The sequence below is a fragment of the Onychomys torridus genome, chromosome 2, assembly GCF_903995425.1.
Source record: "Onychomys torridus chromosome 2, mOncTor1.1, whole genome shotgun sequence".
Classification (NCBI taxonomy): domain Eukaryota; kingdom Metazoa; phylum Chordata; class Mammalia; order Rodentia; family Cricetidae; genus Onychomys; species Onychomys torridus.
In genome coordinates this window covers 138234105-138259310 of record NC_050444.1, presented here as the reverse complement: position 1 = coordinate 138259310, position 25206 = coordinate 138234105, and the positions used below count along the sequence as shown (strand labels likewise).

General features: G+C 47.9%; 1 protein-coding gene across 1 annotated transcript in view; it reads right to left on the bottom strand.

Annotated features, from left to right (window-relative positions):
- The window catches only part of Inpp5b (inositol polyphosphate-5-phosphatase B), a 67354-nt gene extending 43619 nt beyond the window's left edge, over positions 1-23735 (bottom strand). Inside the window, 8 exon segments of the mRNA XM_036177527.1 lie at positions 10056-10245; positions 10247-10437; positions 16939-17049; positions 19073-19102; positions 19251-19348; positions 22505-22599; positions 22955-23082; positions 23641-23735. Of these exon segments, the coding sequence (XP_036033420.1) occupies positions 10056-10245; positions 10247-10437; positions 16939-17049; positions 19073-19102; positions 19251-19348; positions 22505-22599; positions 22955-23011 (772 nt within the window). The 5' untranslated portion in view covers positions 23012-23082; positions 23641-23735.
- Between the last annotated feature and the right edge of the window lie 1471 nt (positions 23736-25206).

Sequence of the window (25206 nt, the reverse complement as noted above, 5' to 3'; positions counted from 1 at the left end):
TGGATATTTTCCTGGCTCCACCCATTACATCATATGAAACCTCAAGCACTGAATTTGTTTCCTCATTTGTAAAATGGTACTAGAGTGAACACATTTACAAAGAAACTGAATGATCGGCAAATGCACAGCCATGATGTCTCATACCTGTAACCCCAGCACACAGGAGGCTGTGGCAGGAGGACTCTTCAAAGCTAGCCCTGGAGTCACAGTGTGTCCCAGATCAGAAGAGGCTATGGAGTAAGACCCTATCTCAAAATAAAGAGCACACTGTCTGGTACACAGCAGACACACCACTTGATGGAGTGTCCTGTCACAATAAAGTATTGGACTATATATGCCTTACACTGGAGATGACTCAGTGGCTAAGAATCCTGCTGCTCTTGCCGAGAACCTGAGTGTACTTACCAGCACCTACATCAGGCTCTTGTAGAGGATCAAGGAAAAGATGCAGCTCACAGCCACCTACAACTCTAGCTCCAAGAGATCAGACAGCCTCTTCTGGCATAGGGTGCATCTTACCCCAGGCCCTTTCCCTCTCTCCCCCCTCTCCATCACTGCTCCCTGAATGCTAGGGAGTGAGCAGCTTTCTTTGACCATATTCTTCCAGAGGGATGCTTTTTGCATTACCAGAAGTCTAAAGCAAATAGAAATATGGAAAAAGAACAAAGAGAGAGTAGAAAAAGGCAGGAAGGGACTGGAGCAATGACTGTTCTTCCAGGGGTCTTGAGTTCAATTCCCAGCACCCACATGATAGCTCACAATAACAGGATCTGATGCCCTTTTCTAGTGTGCAGGCAGACATGCAGACAAAGCACCCATATCCGTTAAATAAATCTTTAAAAAAAAAAAAAAAAAAAGCAATGGAGACTGTGAACTGAAATCTAAAACCATGAGCCAAGATAAATCTGTGCATGCACGTATGTATGTAGGTGCACATGTGTGTGAGCACCCTCAGTGGCCAGAAGAATGCATTGAGTTCCCTGGAACAGGAGTTATGCCTGGTTGTGAACTGCCAACACGAGTGCTGGGAACTGAACGCAGGTCCTCTACAAGAGCAGCAAGTACTCTTACCACTGAGCCATCTCCTGGCCCACTTGAGGTTATTTTCCTCTGGGATTTTGTCATGTTGATTGAAAAGAAACAAAAACAAAACTTAACACACTCCCAAAATTCTTCTTATTGTGTGAGATGGGGGCTCATGGTGGATGGGAGACTGGCCTCAAACTCCTCCAGCCTCCACCTCACAAGTATGCACACCACACCTGTCTCCTAGAACTTTTACAGCACAGTATTAGGGTCCATAGATCACAGTACTTGCTTAATAAATTACAACTGCAAATGAGAACTGTGAGACATTCTGAGCCAAATGTTAAGACTTTGAACTCCACACAAACCTTGGACCTCCTTTTTTTTTTCCTTCTTCTTTAGAGGATAAGAGGACATTTTTTACTTAATTATTTTATTTTATTATTCTGGGTTACATAAGGCCATCTCCAGGAAAGTATATGATGCACTTTGAGCACACACACCCCAATGTCCACTCCTCTCTTTCCTCCCCGTCCCTCCCCATTCGTCCTCTCCCTTCCCCTAGATGGTTTCACGTCTACTTGCATATCATCTATACACATATGATTTTATAGCTCCAGATAAACCTAGGAAGCACAAATGAGGAAAACAACCATGTAATACTTCATGTGTGTATGATGCTCATGTGTGTGCTTTTTGAGATAGGGTCTCTCAATGATCTGGAGCCTGTGGATTAGGCTGGATTGGCTAGTGAGCCCCGAGATCCCTCTTCCTCTGTCTCCCCAGCACTGGAATTACAAGGGCATACCACCAAACCAGATCTACGTGGGTGCCCGAGATCCAACTCATGCTCATGCAGCAAGCTCTTGAAAACTAAGTGTTTACATAGTACCCAGCAAAGAGTTCTTGAGTGGACTTTATAACGTAGGGCACCTGGCATTACAAAGAGTGGAAAGAACCCTTTGTTACCTTTGATCCTGGCCACCAATCCAAACAGTTATGGGCTTGGTTTGTTTGTTTGGGTTTCGTTTTGTCTTTTTTGAGTCAGGATCTATGTATCCCCTGGCTGGCTAAGAACTCTAGGGTAGACCAGACTGGTCTCAAACTCACAGAAATCCCCCTGCCTCTGCCCCGAGTGCTGGGATTAAAGGTGTTGCCACCAGGAGCGGCTTAGGTGTTTGCAGCTTTCCTCAGGCAGGGTTGGTGCCCAGGTCTGCACTCAAGACTTCCTGCAAGTCCTCCTATGCTGTCCTAAGTCATATAACTATGTTTCACTCATTTGGTTTTGTATACTTTGTTAACATTTACCAGTATATTGTGTCCTTAAAAAAAAGTAACATGCCCGGCGGTGGTGGCGCGTGCCTTTAATCAATCCCAGCACTCAGTAGGCAGAGCCAGGCGGATCTCTGCCAGTTCGAGGCCAGCCTGGGCTACCAAGTGAGTTCTAGGAAAGGCGCAAAGCTACACAGAGAAACCCTGTCTCAAAAAAAAAAAGTACCACAAAGCCAGGTCTGGTGGTACATGCCAGTAATCTCAGCACTTGGGAGATGGACACAAGGAAATCAAGATTTAAAATGTTTAAGAAGTCAGGGACCCCTGGGGGAGTAGGGACTCAAGTCTAAAAACCACATTTTGCACCCTGAGTCCCAAATTCAAAACCTGGTTTGTACTCTGTACAAATTTAATTAGGTAAAGAATGACAAAAACAACCAGCCAAGCCTTTAAAGAGAAACTCCGGTACAATCCCTTGACAAGGGCAGGTCAGCGGTGATGGGCTATTAGAAGTGGCTTGACTGTCCCTCCCGGCTCTCTTCAGCAGGCTTCTGTGAACTGTCTGTGGTCTGGTGATAAAGCTGAAAGAGAAGAGGGAAGAACAAGCCAGGAAGCGGGGAAGGAGGTGCAGAGCAGTTCACAGAAGGCGGGGGCGCATGCTGCCTGTGAAGACTACAGTGTGTTTCCTAGCTCAACCAAAGGCAGATTGTTCCCCTTTGAGAAGGGGCCTCAAGTAGCCCAGTTGGACTTCTTCCTGCCTCCACTTCCCCAGTGCTACAATCACAGGCACGAGCCACACCTGGCTGGCTCACAGAGACTTTCTTTTGCGCGTCTACTCATGCAAAATGCCGAGAACAGCAAGTTCAAGTTTATAAAAACGGAGCCAGGGCTGGAGAGATGGCTCTTGTTGCTGAGCCTGCTGATCTAAGTCTAATCCCAGGATCTGAATGGTGGAAGGGGAGAACCAAATTGTCCTGATCTCCAGACTTGTCACACACACACACACACACACACACACACACACACACATTTTTCGAAAATGCAGCCTGGCACCGTGTTGTGTTGGCACACACCTTTCATCCCAGCACTTGGGAGGCAGAGGCTGGAGGATCTCTGTGAGTTGGAGGCCTGCCTGGTCTACAGAGTGAGTTCCAGGACAGCTGGGGCTACCAGAGAAACCCTGTCTTGAAAAACAAACAAACAAAAATTACAGCTTAGCTGGTCATGGTAAAACATGCCTTTAATGGAAGCATTGGGAGGTAGAAGAGGCAGGTGAATCTCTATAACTTCAAGGACAGCCAGAGCTACAAAGTGAAGACCCTGTCTCCAAAAAAAAAAAAAAAAAAAGTCAAGTCAATGAAGAGGTGAAAAAGCACAGGGGTTTACCAAAAAACAATCAACAACATTTGAGATGAATAAAGGTTGAGTCATGGTGCAGATGAGACTAGAGAGGCCAGCTGTGGTGAAGCCGAGTAGGACCTGAATGCCACACTAAGGGACCTGAACTTTATTCCGTAGGCACTGGGGTGTGGAGCAATACCCACTCTCAGACACAGAGTGGGATGTGATACGAGGTGTGCTTTAAGGAGATGCCGAGGGAGAGAGAAATTTAAGTACAGGTAGAAGGGCTTGTGGGCTGGGTGTGGCTCAGTAGGAGAACAACTGTCTAGCGTGAGCAAGGTACTAGAGGCTTGATGCCCAGAACAGAAAGAAAGAAAGAGAGAGAGAGAGAGAGAGAGAGAGAGAGAGAGAGAGGGAGGGAGGGAGGGAGGGAGGGAAGGAAGGAAAGAAGGAAGGAAGGAAGGAAGGAAGGAAGGAAGGAAGGAAGGGAAGGAAGGAAGGAAGGAAGGAAGGAGGGAGGGGAAGACTAATAAGGGGGCCACTTCAATTGTCTAGGTAAGAATGAACTCAAACAAACACTGGGTGGTGATGGCGCATGCCTTTCATCCCAGCACTCAGGAGGCAGAGGCAGGAGGATCTCTGTGAGTTCGAGGTCAGCCTGGTCTGTGGAGAGAATTCAAGGGCAGCCAGGGCTACATTGAGAATGTTGTCTCAACAAAGAGGGGGGTTGGGGGGATGATCTTGCACTGTGGGGATTTTGAAGTGTGAGTAGACAGAGGCAACGCTGCAATAAAAAAAAAAAAAAAAAAAGACAAAATTCGCTTAACAGATGTGAGAGAGAAGAATCAAGGATGAGGGTATGGGACATAGTAGCACATGCCTGGAAGCTGAGGCAAATTTGCCTGAGTTCAAAGCCAGCCTGTGCTACATAGTGAATTAGGGGTCAGCCTGGGCTATGATGTGAGATTTCTGTCTGATACAGAAAAACACAACAATAAAATAAAATGGCCATGGCCTTCAGTGGCTGCACTGAAAGACAAGAAACAGGAGAGTAAGGAGGAGAGACAGTGACAGCAGGCAGCATGACAAAGCCTGCCACCCCAGCATGTGGGAGGTATAAGCAAGAGAATCAGGAGTTCACAGACACCCTCAGGAGCTCAAGGCTAGCCTGGCCTATATGAAGTTCTGGTTCAAAAAAAAAAAAAAAAAAAAGGAAGGAGAGAGAGAGGAGTGGGCAGAAACTTAGCTAAGTCACCAGTACACGCCATCACTTGCAATCCAGGACCTGGAAGGCTACGGCAGAAAGGATGTGCGGTTCTCACCAGAAGAAACCATTCTGGATAGGCTCTTGTGGATGAGGGGCTGGGGAGGAAACAGCTCAGTAGGTAAGAACACTTACTGGACTAACGTGGGTACAAACATGAGGACCTGAGTTTAGATCCTCACACCCACAGAAAAAGACACACAAAGCATGGCTGTGTATGTTGTGAGCCCAGCATTGGCAAGAAGGGGCTGGGGGCACAAGAAGACTGCTGGGACTCAATGGCCACCAGCCCAGCAGAAAAACAGTGAAGCGCCAGGTTCACACAGGGAAAAGAAAGAAAGAAAAGGACAATTAAGACAGGTTACTAGTGTTATACCAAGAAGCAACAGTTTTTCATTTTTAAAATATCTAGGATATTGAGACACATACTTTGCTTAAATCCTTATTAAAATACCAAGAATGAAAGCCTTTTCCCTGTTACATATGCTAGCTTCAGTTCATATATGGATCATGTATAAAGCCTACAAAATTATGAAAAGTATTTTTTCACTCTTTTTTCTAGTGCTGAGGATTCAGGACTTGTATATACTGGCAAGCTAGGATCTATGCAGTCTCCCTAGTGACAAGATTACAGGCATGTGCTACCATGCCCAGCTTTTTTTGTTCTTATTAGGATTTTTGTTGTTGTTTTAAGACAGGGTTTTTCTGTGTAACAGCCCTGACTGTCCTGGAACTTTCTCTGTAGACCAAGCTGGCTTCGAACTCACAGAGATCCACCTGCCTCTGCCTCCTGAGTGCTGGGGTTAAAGATGTGTGCCACCACCACTCAGTTATTTTTCTTTTTTGTGTTTTTGTTGTTGTTAATGTGTGTTTGAGGCAACAACACCACACACACACACACACACACACACACACACACACACACCAGCTTCTATACCCCAACACTGTCCTTCCTCTAGTAAATATTGATGCTTCCCTGTTCCTGAACTGTCAGGCCCTGAGGATGTCTGTATAAAGATCTACTCCTAATTGAGTGGGTCACCTTTCCTGTTCCAGATAAGACACTGCAGAGCTCCAAAACCAATTATTTTCTTAAGAAGAGAGTTATTAAGGAGGGTTGCCTGTTGTAGAAACAAGAGGTTGAATGGGACAAGGAAGAAAAATGGAGACAGAGACAACAAGAGGGAGAAAAGTGAGTACCGTTTTGTTTAAAGAAACAAGTGACTCAAAATAAATCAATTTGCTTAGGAACTTCCTATGCAACGGACGCGACGGGCAGTGTTTCCACCTCAGAGATACACAAAAGGCAAATTCATCTGCTCCACAACGAAAGAATATATTGGTCACACAGGTTTTACTTATTAATACAGACAAAGCCAGATGAAAGAAACAGAAAAGCAACCCACAGGCTATTTTTCTTACCATTCTCTCTGGCTCTGACTCTGGTAATCTAGGTTACCCTTTCTGCTACCCTGAGATATAAATAGCAGTCACTTCCTTTCACAGGCCAGGCAGAGTTTAGTGCTTTGCTTCCTGGGTCCAGGGGAAAATATTCATAACGCACTTCAGTGAGAATCTGGTTACAGAGCTAGAGAGAGCTCAGCCAGTAAGGTGTTTGCTGCAGAAGCACAGGGACCCGAGTTTGACCCCCAGCAGCCAAGTAAAAAAGCCAGGCGTGATGGCTTTCACCTGTAATCCCAGGACTGGGGAGGCAGAGACAGGAGGATTCCTGGGACTTTATAACCAGTCAGCCTAGGCTAATCAGAACTCCAGATCAATGAGAGACCCTGTCTCCAAAAACAAGATAGATGGATGGCTCTTGGGAAACAACAACTGAGGTGAACTATGGCCTCCAAACACACACACACACACACACACACACACACACACACACACACACACACAGCTACTACAAAGCTGCCTGACTTCATTTGAATCAGCTAGAAGAAAAGAAAAAGAACTTGCTTCAAAGCACCAAAATTGGTGATTACCACTTTGTTGGTTTTAAAATTACACTGTTCCTTTATTTGTTATGAATTTGTGTGTGGTGTGGGTACAGGTGTGTGATGTGAGTAGGCACATGCATGCCATGGTACAGGTGTGGGAGGCAGAGGGCAATTTGTGGGAGCCAGTTCTCTCCTTCTACCATATAAGTTCCAGGGGTCAAACTCGGTCATCAGGCTTGGTGGCAAGTGCCTTTACCCAATGTGCCATTTTGCTGGACCCCAGCTTCTGTTCTTGTTAAATTACCCCACGGGATTTTAGCTGTCTCCTTTCCCATGCATAGCTCTGAATCCTCCAGAATTCAAGTCCACGACTCTGCCACGAACCCAGACTGAAAGGCTAGTGAACTTTTTACAAAATGACTCGGATGGTACTGAGCCCTGTGGGGCATCCCCAGTGGAGCTGTATGAGTTAAGAGGCCCTTGGTTGCCAGAGAGCAATAAGGAGGCATTTCTCCCAAGCCACACTCTTCTTATTAAGGAAGGAAAGAGCATCCCAAAGTTAAGAGCAGTAAAATAAGTAATGAAGCAGAACAGCTACCGTCTGATGAAACAGGGACCAGTCTAAAGTCAAAACAAGACCATAATGCTCTGGAAACCAAGGCATCGGCCACTGTGATTCCATACCACAGCTCAGCACCTAGACACCTCTGACATGCTGAAGACACAAACCTAATCAGAAACTAGCTCCATCTCTTTTTCCTACTACAGCCCCACCAAGTCGCCCTGGAATTCTCCTGTTTAAATCTCTGCATGGTGAGTTTGCATGTGTTTATGCAATCCTCATCTTCCACCTTGTTTGGGATAGAGTCCTTCCTTCATCCCTGAATACAGCAGGGTTGGTGGCCTTGGAGCTTCCAGAGAGTCTCCTATCTCCACCTCCCCACCTCACCACAGGAACCCTGGGATTAGAGATGCCCACGATATGGTACCTGGCTCTCCATGGGCCCCAGGGATATGAACTCAGGTCCTTGTACTTGCAAGGTGAGCACTTTACTCACTGAACCATCCCCCCTGCCTCAACTTGGCTCTCGAACTCAGCTGAGACAAATCAAAGAAAGGGGTTGGGGTGGGGGAGCACTAAAGTGAGATCTTCCTCTAAAAAGGCCAAGGGATGGGATGAAAAGTAGATCCACTTTGCCCCCCAACACATAGCCCTTCAAGACGCCCTTGTTTACCCTACAAGGACCATCCTGCTGCCAGGCTAACCCTTTGTCCTCTCGGCTCTATGTGTACACTAGACCTTTCTCCATCAGAATGTCAGCTCCTGAAGCACAGCTGGTTTTGTTGTTGCTTTAATAGTAGGATAGTGTCTCATTCCATGGAGATCCTCTGACCACTGGCCTTGAGCTCACCAGTCTACCTAAGATGACTCTAAACTCCTAGTCCTGATTCCTCCCGCCAAGTGCCGGGATCCCAGGCATCTGCTACCACACCTGGCTGCAAGCAGCACTGGGAGGCAGCATTTTCCTTGGGTTAGTTCCCCAGGTTTTGGGGAAGTGGGTATTATGATGGTCTACAGATGGGAAGAATCAAAATCCACTACTTGTTTCCACTGAGGCTGAATCTACTGGTGCATGCAGAGGTGGCCCAAAGAGTTCCTGCCATCTCTTAAAAGAAACAACTCTCTGTTAAAGGCCAGAGCAAGCCTGGAATCAGAGACGGCCCAAACATAAATGTAGGCTTGCTTGGGTACCATTCTTTCCAATTTCAACAGTGGCAACCTAGCAGCTACGCAACGTAATCTCGCATACAGTTGGGTGGGTATTCTGATAGGGATGAATCCTTTGAATTAAAAGTCAAAGCAAAATCTTGACAGTAAGTCCTCTCCATCATGTGGCCAGTTTTTCCCTTTGTGAAGAGAAATGAATGCTTCTGCGACCCATGCACATTTCTCACCCTGAGGCAGATAACTCTTTTCAGAGCTGGCTGGCCTGATTTCTCAAGCTCTATATCTCTCTTCTGGAAGCCCAAAGAACTCCCAATAGCCCAGCTCTGGCATGTGGGCAGAAGCCAGGACCCACCTCTTTGTGCCGCCACCGGGCATATTCTCCACTTAGCTGCGTTTCTGGCAGCCTCTTGTGAAGAACGAGAAGGGGATGTTAATCTTAAACACGCACCGGTCCCAGTACCACAAACCAGAAGGTCATGGAAACCGAATCGACAGCTGCACAAGAGAACCAAGAAAGACGCACACTATCGGTGCCATCAGGGGCTTCGTGGGCATCTTGTGGTGGTTTCGAGGAAGGAAGGACTGAGGAAGTCCTCTGCTGCCTAGTTTCCTCTCGTTTTACAAACACTTGCCCAACGTGTCACCTCACCCCACTCTTCATACTTCCCGAGCCTTGTAATTGCAAACGTCCCGGCCCATACTTGACAAGGCTACTTGACAGATTTTCATCGCTAGCAAAGGGCCGACAGGAGTCATAGACATGGGTATTAGGGACTGCGCCAAAGCCCTCAGGAGCCTGCTGCTCCGTGGACAACACCTTGGGAACAACAAACACCAGAGAGCCCTAAGTCACAGGGCTGACCCAAATTTCAACCCCGAGCCTCTCTCTCTGCCTCTGCAAAGCACAATATCGTGTTCAACAATTAGCCTTTGTGCCGTACATTATCCATCAAGGGACAAATGGCAGAAGCCTAGCTGGGTTCACCTGTAACCTCATCCCTGAGGGCCTCCAGTCTCACAGCAGCCAGGGCTCTCCTGCGCTCCAGCTACGTGCACAGGCCACTCTGTCCCAGCGGCAGTGGAGCGCAGAGAGCGCCAGCAGAGACCACCACAGCTCCTCCGGAGACAACTCTGCCACAGTCGCGCACACCCCCACCGACACTCGCCACCCTCCCAAGGCCGGGACGGAGGAACTACCTCGGCTGGAGACACCGAAACGCCGAGAGAGGTATCACGCACCCGGCCACCCACCGGACTTCCCTAACCCCTCCGCCTCAGGATTCCCGGGTACCCGCTGATCACCGGCCTGTCGCCCCCACGCCCGGCGGAGAGTAACTTCCCAGCAGAACCTGAGCCTCAGCATCCCCGCCGCGCCGACGGCCAAGACCTTGGCCTTCGCCCCCCAAGGCCATCGGCCGACTCGCCCGTCCTCCCGAAGACCCGGCACCGCAGCCCCGCTCCGCAGCGACCGCCCGACCTGCACAGTCGCGTTCCCGAGAGCCGCCGCCCGCCGACATTTCCCAGTCAGCTTCCTCAAGCGCTTCATCCCGCCGCCCGCCGCGCGCTCTCCGTCCTCCCTCAGGCCCGCCCCCCTGCGCCTCCTCCGCCAATAGAAATTCTGACTCCTCCGTGGCTCCGCCCCAAAGCAGAATGTAGCAAGGGCCCCTGAAGCAAGACACCCTCCAATCCTCGCCGTGCATTCCGAGACTGATACCTGCCTCCTCCAATGGGCGTGAGCCCGCTCTGGGTACCCGGGTCCGAGTTCCACTCGCGCGGTTGCGGCGACTGGACATCTGCCTCTGCACACCTGTGTCTAGACAGCCACCGGAACTCGGGATCCCGCGTCTCAGGGTCAAAACCTGTGGCAGGGACAATGGAGCACAGACTGAGCCACGGGTTTGAAAAGCCCGCTGCACTTCTGTAAGGCTGTGTGTGTAGTGGAGACTCTCCAAGCTCGCTTTCCTCTTTGCCCAGCGTGGATCTGAAATCCAAATGCAATTAATAGAAGCGAAGACGAAAGTGCTCTCTGCCAAAGCAGGACTGCTTCATTATCCAACAAACTTTATTAGGTAGGGAACTGTTATCCTCATTTTTATAGAGGAGGCAACTAAGTTCAGAAAGACTAGACGCAGGGTCACAAAGTGAGTGGTAAATTGGAGACTTAACCGGATGCCTACACTAGAAAATGGGTTGGGGGACTTAACTACCTCCAACCTCCACCTGCAACTTCCTGGCCTCTCCAGATAACCCAGAAATAAGCTGTATATCATATGTAATGAAATATGCTATTAAAACAAGCCCTCTGGCAGGACGGCGGTGGCACGCGCCTTTAATCCCAGCACTAGGGAGGCAGAGCCGGGCGGATGGATCTCTATGAGTTCTAGGCCAGCCTGGTCTACAGAGCCAGATCCAGGACAGTCACCAAAAACTACACAGAGAGACCCTGTCTCGAAAAAAAAAAAAAAAAAGACAAGCCCTCTGAGGGTCTGGGGATGTAGCTGGGTAGAGTGCTTGCCTAGCATGCACCAAGCTGTGGGTTCAATACCCAGCATCACACAAAACTGGTGGTGGTGGGGACATATCGGTAATGCCAGAACTCAGGATGTAGTAGTGGAAGGATGGAAAGTTAAGGACCAGCCTAGACTACACTCATGTAATCTCAGCACTTAGGAAGCTGAGTCAGGAAGATTGTGAATTCCAGGCCAGCCTGGGCAATATAGTGAAATCCTGTCTACAAAAATACCTAGGCAACCTTCTGACACTCCTAACTCTTTTGGTACCCCTCCTCTCCAGAAGTTCCTAAGCAACTAACTGTTGCCTCTGACGTAACCCAGGTCTCACTCCCAAGCCCTGGCATTAACCCTTCTTGCTAAACCCTTCTTGTTGTCCTGCCTGCTCAACTTGTAGAACCAGATCCAACTGAATTGGGTTTGAAAGGACCTCATACTGAGGAGCCATAAGCTCAAGTCTTGGGCTGTGGCATGGCCGGACACTGCTTTCAAATTATTTTCAATGGTACTTAGTACCAACCCATATCCAGCCTCAACTGACTCTCCCAACACCCCTCTATTATTAGATAAGGGAAGTTTATCTCTCCCTTTCCGTCAAACAGATCATAAAACGAATGGCTGAAGAAATAAAACAGCCACCCACATTCACATACAGGAAGTGGCCGAGCTGGGCTCTGAACTGAAATTGTGGCATTCTGCGGACTTTAGTGTCAAAACCTGCCTTGTTACTTCAGCTCATGAGTGGTCTCAGGTTAAGTTTTTTACATGTTCTGTGTCAGCTTATACACGACACTTAAAAGCCTCTCTCCTTTAAAAAGATATTTTAAAGATTTATTTTACTTGTTGAAACAGGAACTTACTATATAGCTCTGGCTGTCCTGGAACTGGCTCTGTAAACCAGGCTGGCCTTGAACTCACAGAGGTCCACCTGCCTCTGCCTCCTGAGTGCTGGGATTAAAGGTGCGTACCACCATACCTGGCCATTACTAGTCTCTTTAATTGCAAAATTGGTGTCCGTAGACAAGACTAGACTATTGGGGTTACCAGATCTGGGAGTTTTGTCCTAAAACTTGGGTATTGCTCCACAAATGAAAAAAGATAATCATGGTTTGTTTTGCATTATCTAGATAGCTAGAAAAATGTCTAGCATGCAGTAGGTACTCAACTAACATGAGCTGATTCCTTTCTTTACCTATTGTTTCTTGGCCAAGACACTGTCTTACTCAGAGAGGATTAATGAGGACAACCTGGTTCCTTCACTTGGAGCCTCATCCTGGACCCTAGTCCCTTCATATGTAAAGCACAAGTGTTGGCTAGTGGATAGCCAAAGAGCTGTCCCTGTCACCCAGGAAGGAAGCACTGTCATAATGGTCAGAGAAGTAAGAGTTAGTACATAACTTCTCTGCTGGTTACCCCAGCCGTAGTGTGGACCCCCAGGAAAGAAAGAGCAAGAGATCTGCAAGACAGACACTCAAGCCTAAAGTAACATATCCTTAATCATCAGTCTCTCACTCTTTGTGTCTCTGTCTCTCTCTGTCTGACTGTCTGTCTGTCTCTCTCATACACACACACACACACACACACACACACACACACACACACACACCCCTCTATGAAAACTGCACCTTAGAACCACCTAACCTCCTACCTGTATGGGCTACACATACCCCCACCTCTAACAACAGTGTTAGTTTCCCCACCTTTGGCAGCAATCAGATTATACAGTTTTCTATCCCATCCTCTTCCCAGTGGATCTGCATATGAGGAACAGAAGGCCTGACCCTGCCTGAATTAGTTTGGGTGCATCAACAGTAAGGCAAATTGTGTCCTTTAGTAATCTTTTAGAGAAAATTCTCTATTTACCGTCTTATGCCTATGAATAATTGGTAAAGCATATGATTAAAATCAGAGGCCTTATGGGAAGGGGTACACACAGTTAAAAAGAAAAAAAAAAGAAAAAAAAGTGAATGTATGACAACCCACCAATCAAAATAGAGGACCACCAAACTACACCCCTTCAGGACCCTTGAGCACCCTCACTAAGGCAGCCACTGGCAATCTTGACAGTGTCTTGCTCTATAATTTTCACTATACTTTTGCTTTGCTGAAGTTAGCTTGCTTCTTTTGCAAATCTATGTGAGCCCTTCTTTTCAATTCTTTGGATAAGAGGCCAAGAACCTGGAAACAGGCAGCCTAGACTCTGACCACAGGTAATAATACCACACTCTCTTCATCCACTCAGCAAATATTTATGTCATGTCTAAGTACGGGCACTGTTCTAATCAGCTGGGATAAAGTTGTTAACACAACCCACTCATGGCCTCAAGGTACCTTTGATCTCATCTGAATGATTTCCTCTCTCTCTCTCTCTCTCTCTCTCTCTCTCTCTCTCTCTCTCTGTCCTTTCTTCCCCAGCCCCATGGTCATATCCCTGGTCTAAGCCTCATTTTTTTTTAAAGATTTATTTATTTATTATGTATACAGAAGAGGGTGCCAGATCTCATTACAGATGGTTGTGAGCCACCATGTGGTTGCTGGGAATTGAACTCAGGACCTCTGGAAGAGCAGTTGGTGCTCTTAACCTCTGAGCCATCTCTCCAGGCCCCTTCTTTTTTTTTGGTTTATCGAGACAGGGTTTCTCCGTGTAGTTTTGCGCCTTTCCTTGGAACTCACTTTGTACCCCAGGCTGGCTTCGAACTCACAGAGATCAGCCTGCCTTTGCCTCCCGAGTGCTGGGATTAAAGGCGTGTGCCACCACTGCCTGGCCCTAAACCTCATTTTTAAAAATCAATTTATTTTATGTGAATGAATGTTTTGCCTGCATCTATACCTGTGTACTATGCAAATACTGGTACCCAAGGAGGCCAGAAGAGGGCATCAGGTCCCCTAGAACTGGAGTTTAAGCTGCCTTGTGGGTACTGGGAATCATACCCAGGGCCTCCACAAGAGCAGCCAGTGCTCTTAACCGCTGAGCCAACTCTCCTGCCCCCTAAGCCTCATTCTTTATGCCTGAACCATGGTGGCACATACCTGCTTATTGTTCTACTGCTTTCCCTGCTGCAGGTTCTTGCTGCCTTCCATACGTGTTGCCAGAGGAGCTTCTCAAGCTTGCAAATCTTACTGGGAAACGTTTGGAAACTAAGGTCTCTCCACAAGCTACAGGGCAGAGTCCAAGCTCCTCTGCACTTTGTTACTATCCATGAGCTGCCCTTTGCTGGCTTCCCTGGCTCAGCTCTCTCCACACATGTCCAAGTTCAGTCTCACAATTGCTCCTTCCCAAGACCTACTGCTCTTACCCTTCCTTTTGTCTAACGGGGAGAAAAATGCTTGAGCTTCCTTATAGTCTGGCCTTCAACATCACCTCCTCCAGGAAGCTTTTCTCTGAACACTTTACATGGAAAGGAAGGCACAGGCCAAGGAAGCCCTGGAGCACAGCCTCAGGATCCAGGGACATCTAGCCAGTACTGGTCTCACCTAAGATGTACTCACTGTTTACTAGCCTGCTGGCCATATAGGCAGGCAGGGCACTTGCCCTCACTAAGCCTGATTTCCTTCATCTATATAATAGACATGCTGATAATACCTTAGTATATTATCATAACCTTGTAAGGTTATGAAAAGATTAACTGTTTTAGAAAAGAGTCTAAGCCAGGTGGTGGTGGTGACACACACCTGTAATTTCAGCACTTGGGAGGTGGAGGCAGGAAGATCTCTTTGAGTTCAAGGCCAGCCTGGTCTACAGAATGAGTTCCAAGACAGCCAGGGCTGTTACACAGAGAAACTCTGTCTCAAAAAACTTTAGACATGTATAGAGAGGGGACTGTGTACTAGCCATTTTCACAGATGTTATTTCTTTTTATTCCCACCCACCATGAGAAAGATGCAGTAGACTACAAAAACAAGCCTGGAGTGGTAGCACACATTTTTAATCCCAACCCTGGGAAGTTGGAGGCAGGAACATCTCTGTGACTTTGATGCCAGCCTGGTCTATAAAGATCCACTCTGTTCAAACCTCCCCCAAAAGAGGAAGGGGAAGAGGAATGAAGGAAGGATAGAGGGAGGGAGGGAGGGAAGGCAGGAAGGAGGAGAGGAAGAGGAGGAGAAGAGGAGGAGGAGGAAGGAAGAGGAAGAAGAAGTAGAAGAAGAAGGAGGAGGAGGAGGAGGAGGAGGAGGAGGAGGAGAAGAAGAAGAAGAAGAAGAAGAAGAAGAAGAAGAAGAAGAAGAAGAAGAAGGGGATTTAGCTCAGTGGTAGATCGCTTGCCTAGCAAGCGCAAGGCCCTGGATTCGATTCTCAGCTCCACATTAAAAAAAAGAAAAGAAAGAAAAGAACAATAAAAAAGTAACAATGAAAGGGGTGGAACTGAATTCCAGGAGAGTACTACTATAGCCTGCCCCAAGCCAGTTTTGATCCCCAGCACTTAAAACCCAGGCACCTGTAACCCTAGCACTTGAGAGGTAGAGATATGAGGATCAGGAGTTTAAGGTCATCCTTGGTTACACAGTGAGTTCAAAGCTGGTCTATGTGAGACCCCGCCTAAAGAAAACTAAGTAAGTTTGGGCCTGTACGCTTAGCACTTGAGAGGTAGAGGCAGAAGGATCAGGGTTCAATGTCATCCTCAGCTGTACAGAGGTTTGAGACAGCCTGGACATAAGATCCTCTCTTTAAAAAAATAGTTTGAGCCAGTCATAGTGATGCACACTAGTACTCAGGAGGCAGAGACAGGCGGATCTCTGTGAGTTCGAGGCCAGCCTGGTCTACAGAGCGTCCCAGGACAGTCAGGGCTACACAGAGAAACCCTGTCTCAAAAAAACAAAAAAAACAAACAAAAAAGTTCAGATGTTGGAGGACTTCCAGTTTGATATTTCTATGTTAGGGATGTCCAACCTGAATTATTATTATTACCCCTGCCTACAACCACTACTAACATTCATAAATTAATTATCTTTATTATTTTATGATTTAGAGGTAAAGTTTCCCTGCTTATAGAATAACACTTAAACTCCTTAACCATTCAAGGCTCCATAATTCTTGACCTGATTTCTTTTTACCCCACAGCCAGTTTGCCTCCAAAGCCCGTCACCTTCCTGACACATCTAGTGAGATGCTTGGAGCCAGGTCAAGCCCAAGAGGCAGTTCTAACAGGAGACAAACCCTCCCGAACATTCCTGCAGAGACAAGATGGTAGCTTTAAAGGAACTCCTCCGTAATGGTACTGGGTGAGCCCCTGAGCCCCAGCACCTGGCAGCATGAATTTGCATTGTCTCTCACTGGGCCTTTGTTCTGTATACAAACTGTCTTCCACTTGCCTGGCTAACCTCCCATCTAAACAAATTCTGTCAAATGGCCACTAACTTCTCTCTGCTGGGCCAAAGCTAGACTTTTTTTTTTTTTCAGCTGCAGTGAGGAACAGAGCAGGGTTTAAGGGCAGAGTACATTTGACAGACTTCTCTTGGTTGTAACTTTGGATATAGAAACTTTGGGCCTCCCAGCTCACTTGGAAGAAGCCTCATATCCTCAGAGTCACAGCCCAGTTAACACTTAGGTTCAGAATCCCAAAACAGCAAAACAAATGCTGGCCAGGTGTGATGACACACGCCTGTAATCATGACTTTCAGGATGGGGGCTGAGACAGGACCAGGATTTGGAAGCAAGACCCCCATCTCAAAAAGGAAAAGCAAATACAAGAGTTGGGTGGCAGCCCTGAACACTGTGACTCCATGCCAGCAGCCTTGAGATGGTGCAGGAATTGTGGTGTATGAGCCCAGTGGGTTTGGAAAGTCAGCTATGGAGAGGGTAGGTCAGTGCCTCCAACCAACACAGCCTCCCCTGGGAACCTGGCTCTTACCTACCTGGACAGGCTCTGGCAACTTCCTGGAGGAACATTCTGGTGTGTGAGCCAAAAGGTAGTTGGAACACAAGCCTGAGCTCAGCTGTGTCCAGTTGTACCGTCACATCAGAGCCTGTAGAGAAGAGGCAAGAAATGAGGTTACCAGGAGCTAAGTACTGAAATGTGCTTTATAGAGGGGAATCTCAGCCCAGTGGTGGTGGGGCATGCCTTCAATTCCAACACTTGGGAGGCAGAGGCAGGTGGATCTCTGTGAGTTCGAGGCCTGGTCTACAGAGTGAGTTCTAGGACAGCCAGGGCTACAAAGAGAAACTTTGTCTTTGTCTCAGAAAACAAAAAAACCAAACAAACAAACAAAAAAAAAAAAAAGTGGCATCTGCAAAATGGCAAATCAGAAAATCCGGGCTCCTAATGCCCCTTTGACCTTAAGCTGATGGAACAGTAAAGGAACCCTGCGTGCCTCCTCATACAAACAAGCATCCTCCCCGTGTTGTGGAGAGGAGAGTCAGCTCTGGATGTCACTGGGCCGCACCACCGCTGTAGCAGATGGAATTGACAGGGACAGTCTCTCCAGACTTGTGTCCTCCCTGCCCTGTGAGATAAGAACTAAGAACGTGCGGACGTGGACTGGAGTGCCTGTCCCTCGGTCCACAGTAGTGCCAGGCACCAATAAAGACATGAAGAGAAAAGATCATGCATAGAGGGGGGCCAAGCTGAAAGGTGTGAAGCTTCCAAGAAGAGAGGACTTCCGGGCCACTGGAGATAATGGCTCAGCAGGTAAAGGTGTTTGCTGCCAAGCCAAACAAGTTGTTGACCTTCACACAGACACCAAGCCACTCAAGTCAACACACACACACACACACACACACACACACACACACACACTAAATAGTGTGATTTTTTTTTTCCTCTTTGGTTTTTCAAGAGAGGGTTTCTCTGTGTAGCCCTGACTATCCTGGAACTCGATCTGTAGACCAGGCTGGCCTTGAACTCACAAAGATATCCCTGCCTCTGTCTCCCAAGTGCTGGTATTAAAGGCCTGTGCCACCATCGCCCAGCTAGTGAGGCATTTTTATGGTGGCCATTTAAAAAGATTTTTCCAATTACTCTAATATCTGTGTCATTGTAGTGTGTCTATAATTTGTTTTTGTTTTTTTTCAAGGCCTCAAACTCAGAGATCTACCTACCTCTGTCTGCCTCCTGAGTGCTGGGATTAAAGGCGTGCGCCAGCATAGCCTGTGTGATAATTTTTTTTTTTTTTTTTTTTTTTTTTTTTGGTTTTTTTGAGACAGGGTTTCTCTGTAGCTTTGGAGCCTGTCCTGGACTAGCTCTGTAGACCAGGCTGGCCTCGAACTCACTGAAATCCACTTGCTTCTGCCTTCCGAGTGCTGGGCAGTGGTAATGCACACCTTTAATCCCAGCACTCGGGAGGCAGAGGCAGGTGGATTTCTGAGTTCGAGACCAGCCTGGTCTACAGAGTGAATTCCAGGACAACCAGAGCTACACAGAGAAACCCTGTCTTGAAAAACAAAAATGAAGAGGAGGAGAAGGAGGAAGAGAGAACTCTGCTGTGATAACCTGTGACATCTGAGGTGATGGAAAGCACCTGGAGGACTTAACTTTGTGACAAGGGGGTGAGAAATGGAAAATAGCTGGTAGTGGGGGCAGGGTCTGACTCTTCAGGGTCTTGTTTACTATAGTGTGGGTATCAGAAAAGTCTTCTTTTTTATTACATTTATTTATTTGTGTATGTGTGCACATGAGTGTACACACATGTGCCTGCGTGCCACAGCTCCAGTACACTTCCGGGAGCTGCTTCTCTCAGTCTACCCTGTGGGGCTCAGACTCGGGCAGTTAGGCTTGGCAGCAAGCATCTTTCTCCACTAAGTCATCCCACCAACCCAAGAGTTTTCTGTTTTGTTTGTTGTGTGTTGAAACACAGTCTCAGTCTATAGCTCTGGCTGGCCTAGAACTTACTCCATGGCCCAGGCAAGGCAATCCCTCCACCTCAGCCTTCTACATGCTAGAAGCACATAGCATCACACCCACCCAGGAATGTTCTCATCCATGCCTTTCTCTCTGTCTTAAGATCCTGTCCCGCTGCCCCAACAGGAACCCAGTTTGAAAAGACTACTTACCAAGGATGTAGAGTTCACCGTCTGGGGACACTGAGGAAGGGAAATGAGAATGCCTTTAGCAACTGCACATCCCTGTCTCACATCATCCTCCATTCCCACCCACCCCCCTACAGTAATGGCAGAGATGACTGAGGGCCCCCAGAAGAGAGAAATTCATACCACCCAGCCCGACTAGCACCTTCTTCCAGCATAAAATCTCTTGAGAGTGGCACTATCTGGTCCAGAGATACATCGTCTCCTGTGATGGCCATCCTCCGGTGTGTATACAGGAAGAGGCTGAGGGCAGAAAGCAGAAGAGGACACACTTTGGAGTGCTGGGATAACCTTGTTGTATGTAAAGATGTGTCTCTTCCTCACCCGCCTAAGCTGGTTTAATAAAGAGCTGAACGGCCAATAGCTAGGAAGGAAGAAGACAGGTGGGATCTCCAGGCAGAGATAGGAACCCTGGGAAAGAATCTGAGGTGGAAGATTCACCAGCCAGATGCAGAGGAAGTTGGACGTATAGTATTGAGGAGTGATAACAAGCGACATGATAAAATGTGGATTAATATAAATGGGTTAATTTCAATTTTAAGAATCATTTGGAAACAAGCCTAAGCTAAGGCCAAGCTTTCATGCTCAAAATAAGAAGTCTCCATGTCATTATTCGGGAGCTGGCAGTCCAAAGAAAGGCCTGCAGTATTGGCATGCTTGTAGTTGAAGGGGCTCTAGCAGGCCTGAGCATGGCAAACATGGTTCTGGCAGGCCTTGACCTTGCTAAACCCTTAGATTACATCCCGAAAGCTAGCCCCCAAGGTCTATTCTCTCTCTCTTTTGAAAGATTTACTTGTTTGTTTATTTATTATATATGCAGTGTTCTACTTGTATGTTTGCCTACAGGCCAGAAAAGGGCACCAGAGCTCATTACGGATAGTTGTGAGCCACCATGTGGTTGCTGGGAATTGAACTCAGGACCTCTCTGATGAGCAGCCAGTGCTCTTAACTGCTGAGCCATCTGTCCAGCCCGCTCCCCCCTTTTATTCTCTTATTTAGCCACTTCCTCCCCAAAGGCTGACCACCAATGTCCTGCTATTAACAATGAAAAGCCCCCTTTTGACTATCCCAACATGCCCAATCAAATTTAAACACCTCATCCTAATATGGGGTTCCCTCTTTTCCTTTATAAACTGCCATTTGCCTATGGGCCACATCTGTCTCCTCTCTATCCAGATGCAATCCTTTGTCCTTCTGGGGCAAATTTCCCTCCTCTTATCCCTTGTTCCTCTTCCCCTTCTCCTTCGCCCTCCATCTCCTGTCTTTGTCTCTCATTTCCTGCCCTTTGTCCCTCTGGGGCAAATAAGTCTCCTTTGTGCTGAGAACTTGGTCTTGGGGTGTCTTGTGCCAATACCAGTCCTTTTAGTGGTAGCCTAGGTCCCTAGTGCTTGGCGGGCAGTACCCTAGCCACACTCATGCCTCAAGCCTTTTTCATCCACAGTGCCCAGGCAAGCTATAATTCATGGATGAGGTCATCAAAGCAAAACTTCCCACAGTTGGAAGAAAAACCAATTTGGTGCCATCCAGCATGTGAATGACAGGAACAGCGTGTCCTTACGAAGTCCCTTCATTGCCCTGTTCTTCAGTTTCCCCAACTACCAAGCTGGAATAGCAAATTAGAAGCTGTCTAAAGGCCCCTCCCTCTAGGCTCTGAGACCCTGAGGTTCACTTACAAGCTACAAGACCTTTGCAGGTATTTCCTCCCTCTGCTCCTGCGGACTGTGCAGTGTTGCCAGGCAACACTGAATGAACACTCCCCCCCCCCAAGACAGGCTCTCACTACATAGCTCTGGCTGTCTTGGAACTCATTATGTAAACCAGGCTGGCCTCAGATTCACAGAGATCTGTCAGCCTCTGCCTCCCAAGTGCTAGAATTAAATCCTGCACCACCACTCCCAGCCATTAATGTCTCTCTTCTCATTTTTAAATTTTTATTGTGTGTGGCATATGTGCTTGTTAGTGTGGATATGCCCACACATGTGGAGGCCACAGGGTGACCCTCAGAGGTCTTTCTTCAATCACTCTCCGCTTTTCAAAATTGCTTTTTAGATTTCTTTATTTAATTTTATGTGTATGGATGTTTTGCCTCCATGTGTGTATATGGATCAGATGCATGCCTGTCTGGTGTTAGCAGAGGTCAGAAGAGGGCGTTAAAGTCTCTGGAGCTGGAGTTATTGATGGTTGTGAATCACCATGTAAGTGCTAGGGAATCAAACCCAGGTTCTCTGCGAGAGCAACACATGCTCTTAACCTCTAAGCCATCTCTCCAGCCTCTACATTCTTATTTTTTGAGACAGTCTCTCAGTGAACTTGAAACTTAGACTAGCTAGCCAATGAGCTTCAGGGATATGCCCTTCTCTCTACCTCCCCTAACTTCTTTAAGATTTATTTTTAGTCATGAATAGGTGTGTATGGGTGTGTGTGTGTGTGTGTGTGTGTGTGTGTGTGTGTGTGTGTGTGTGTGTTTGTGCACCTCAAGTGTCCAGATGCCCATGGAGACCAGAAGAGGGCATCTAAAGCCCTGGAGCTGGTGTTACAGGTAGCTGTGAGCTGCCCAATGTAGGTGCTGGGAACCAAATTTAGGTCCTCTACAAAAACAAGTGTTCTTAACCACTTAACCATCTCTCCACACCCCACACCCCAGCTTTTGCCATGGGTTCTGGAGATCCAAACTTCAGTCCTTATGCTTGTGTGGCACACACTTTGCTAACTGAACCATCTCCAGCTCTCTCTCTCTTTAAACATTTATTTTTTAACTCTGTCTCTGTCTCTCTGTCTCTGTGTGTGTGTGTGCGCGCGCACTGATGAGTGCAAGTACCCACAGAGTCCAGAAGAGGGTTCAGATCCCCTGGATTGGAGTCATAGGGGTTGTGAGCCACTGGATGTGGATGTGGGTGTGGGTGCTGGGAACCTAATTCAGATCCTCTGCAAAGGAAGTACACATTCTAACCACTGAACAATCTCTTCAGCCCCATCTCCTCTCTTTTAGAGATAGGCTCTCACTCTGTTAGCCCAAGATGGCCTGGAACTTGTGACAGTCCTGCCTCAGCTTCCTGAGTGCTGGGATCACTGGTGCCCGCTCCCATTTCCAGCTCAGCCTTCGAATCTTTACTCTGGGTAAACGGAGCTATGGAGAACATTTTGCTCAGTATCACAGCGTCTGGATCTGAACTCAGGCACTCACACAAGCTCAAAATCTAGCCAGGTGTGATAACTGCCTTTTCTCTAAAGCTTCCATGTCACATCGTGCTGATTATAAAGGCTTAGAACCTAGTGTTCCAAGAATACTATCATTATGTTAATGATTCTAGGAGACTCAGACGGGATGACTAAAGTCAAGTCGGAGGATAGCGAAGAACAACCCTTGGCCCACACAGGTAGAGTCTGAGCCCTACTTACGCATGCTCCTGAGCGTCATTTTCCAGCCGGTACCGCACCAGCCCCAGCAGGCGGCTCTGCCTGCTGTCTCCCGTACATAGCACACCTTGTACAGCCTGCTGCTCTGAGTGAAGGGAAACTGAAAGCCAAGAACAAGCCTCCCCATCCGACCCACTCCACTACTGCGGCCTTTGTCCCTCCCGCTCACTGTGTGACCTCAGGCCAATTACTTCACCTCTCTGAGCTTTCTTTCCCCATCTGTAAAATGGGTATAATAGTCCCCAGCTTTGCAGCTTGTTGGGAGACTATCTGAATACTTAAAGCACCTAGTAGAGAAACCAGAGCCAAGTGAATTCTTAGCAAATACTGGTTTACCTATTCCCATATGGCTTAGAAAGAGAGAGAGTAGAGAGAAATTTCCACACCCTCCATCCCACTTCCCAAGGCCAAGGCACGAGCGGGGAAGGATATGATGGTGCAGTATTCCCCCTCAGCCAGCGTCTCCTGGATCGCCACAGACTGGTCCATAATGAGCCGTCAAACTCTAGTGTAGGGCAGGTGGGAACCTCCCATGCTGTAATAGAGCTGCTTCAGGGGGGCTGTGGGGATGGAAGGCAGGGTCTTTTAGAGGGAAAAGAGCGAGCGAGCCTGATCATCCCACTTCTCCTCCGGGTCCTCTCCTCTTTCCTACAATGGTCCTCTCTACATTTCCAGGGAATGGGTTTCCGCTCCTTTGCCCCTGGCTGGATCTCCCTTTGGGAGGGCAAACCAGATGTTCCCAGTGGGGTCCAGTATACTTGCTGGCCTCCTTGCTTCTGAGCATGGCTCTGACTCCCTCTTCAGGGAGCAGTTGTGGTCCATCTGGCGCTTCTCTGGTTAAGATTGGTAGCATGTCCACATAGGGATGGGAGACAGACTTCGTATTTTCAGCTAGGAGGGTCTTATACTGGAGAAATAACCCAGTCCCGCTCCTTTTTCCTTGGAGCCTGGAGAAGTGTCCCATTGCTCCTTGCCCCCGCCCCACCCGGCAGGCCCCGTTGCATCAGCTGCAGGCCGGGGGTGTCCATTCTGGCACCCACAGGACAGGAGCCCCAGCAGCCAGTTTGCAAGCCCCTCCAACTCTACACCTATTTCGGACCCTTGTCATTGCTGCCTACCTCCCGAGCTGTCACCGCTGGGCCCACGGGACACCGATGTCCCGGACCAGGCCAGGGACTACATTTCCCAGCGGCCCAGGCGTCACAGGATGGTCAGCCAGCCTGCAAGTCCCAGCATGCCCAAGTCAATCATGGGCAAGTGGGTGGGTCTCCCCGCCCCAATGAGGATCTAGAATCTAGAGTCCGGCGTCTTAGCATACTCGGGTGTCCCAGTTCTGGAAAGGCTGTCTGAGGAACGACTTTCTCAACCCACCAAATCAAAGGGCCTGGGCTCCTGCCCTAGGCGGAAGGAAGATGGTCACGTTACCATAACGGAAAGAATGTTCTAACTTTTATTTTCGAGTTAATACCATCCTCAACTCTTCACATGTTTTAATATTCTGAAACTCTTCCAAATAACTACCCTGCCTTGGCTTAATGGAATAAGATTATGAAAAACCACCTTTTCTGCTTTCCAGATGGAGAAACAAACGGACAGAGAGGTAAAGCTGTTTAACAGAGCCTGCAGCCAACAAGTGCAGGGGTCTCAGAGGAACGTCTGACTCCAGTTCCCGGGTCAGCTAGGAACTGCCAAGTGTTCTTCAGGCCCATCTAGCTCTTCTGTCCACCGACGGAACATGAAGTGTGTGGCGGTGATAACTATCACCAGGCGATGTGGAGGACACTATTCCTAGTGCGAAGGTGGCCCTCTTGGCTCTTTATTTTTTTTTCTTCAAGATTTATTTATTTATTAAGTATACAGTGTTCTGTCTGCACGTATCCCTGCGGGCCAGAAGAGGGCTCCAGATCTCATTACAGATGGTTGTGAGCCACCATGTGATTGCTGGGAATTGAACTCAGGACCTCTGGAAGAACAGCCAGTGCTCTTAACCACTGAGTCATCTCTCCAGCCCTTCAGTTATTATTTTTTTTAATTTATGTGTATGTGTGTGTGCTTGCATGAGTTTATGTACACCGTGTGTGTGTGTGTGTGTGTGTGTGTGTGTGTGTGTGTGTGTGTGTGTGTGCAGGCGCCCACGGAGTCCAGAGATCTTCAGATCCTCAGAGCTGGTAACAGGAGGTTGTGAGCCACCTGATGTGTGCATAGGGGATTGTACCTGGTCCTCAGGAAGAGCAGTAAGTGCCCTTAACTTCGGAGCCCTCTCATACCTGCCCCTCACTTAGGTCTTTAGACAGCCCTAGCTAGGTTTTGTTCTCAAGCCTTTCCCACATTCTGTTGGCTCCTACAGGACCATTCTCCTCTGGGCTTCATTTTTCCCATTTAGGTTAAGAATATAGCTCAATGCCAGGCGGTGGTGGCGCATGCCTTTAATCCCAGCACTCAGGAGGCAGAGGCAGGCGGATCTCTGAGTTCGAGGCCAGCCTGGTCTACAGAGTGAGTTCCAGGACAGCCAGAGCTACATAGAGAAACCCTGTCTCAAAAAATAAAACAACCAACAAACAAAAAAGAATATAGTTCAAGACAGAGGACAAAAGAAGCTAGCTCAGATGGAGTCATTCTGGAATGGTTTGTCTCAACTGCTGGCTATTTCAGTAAGCTGGATGTTCCCTGAGGGCCAGGCTCAA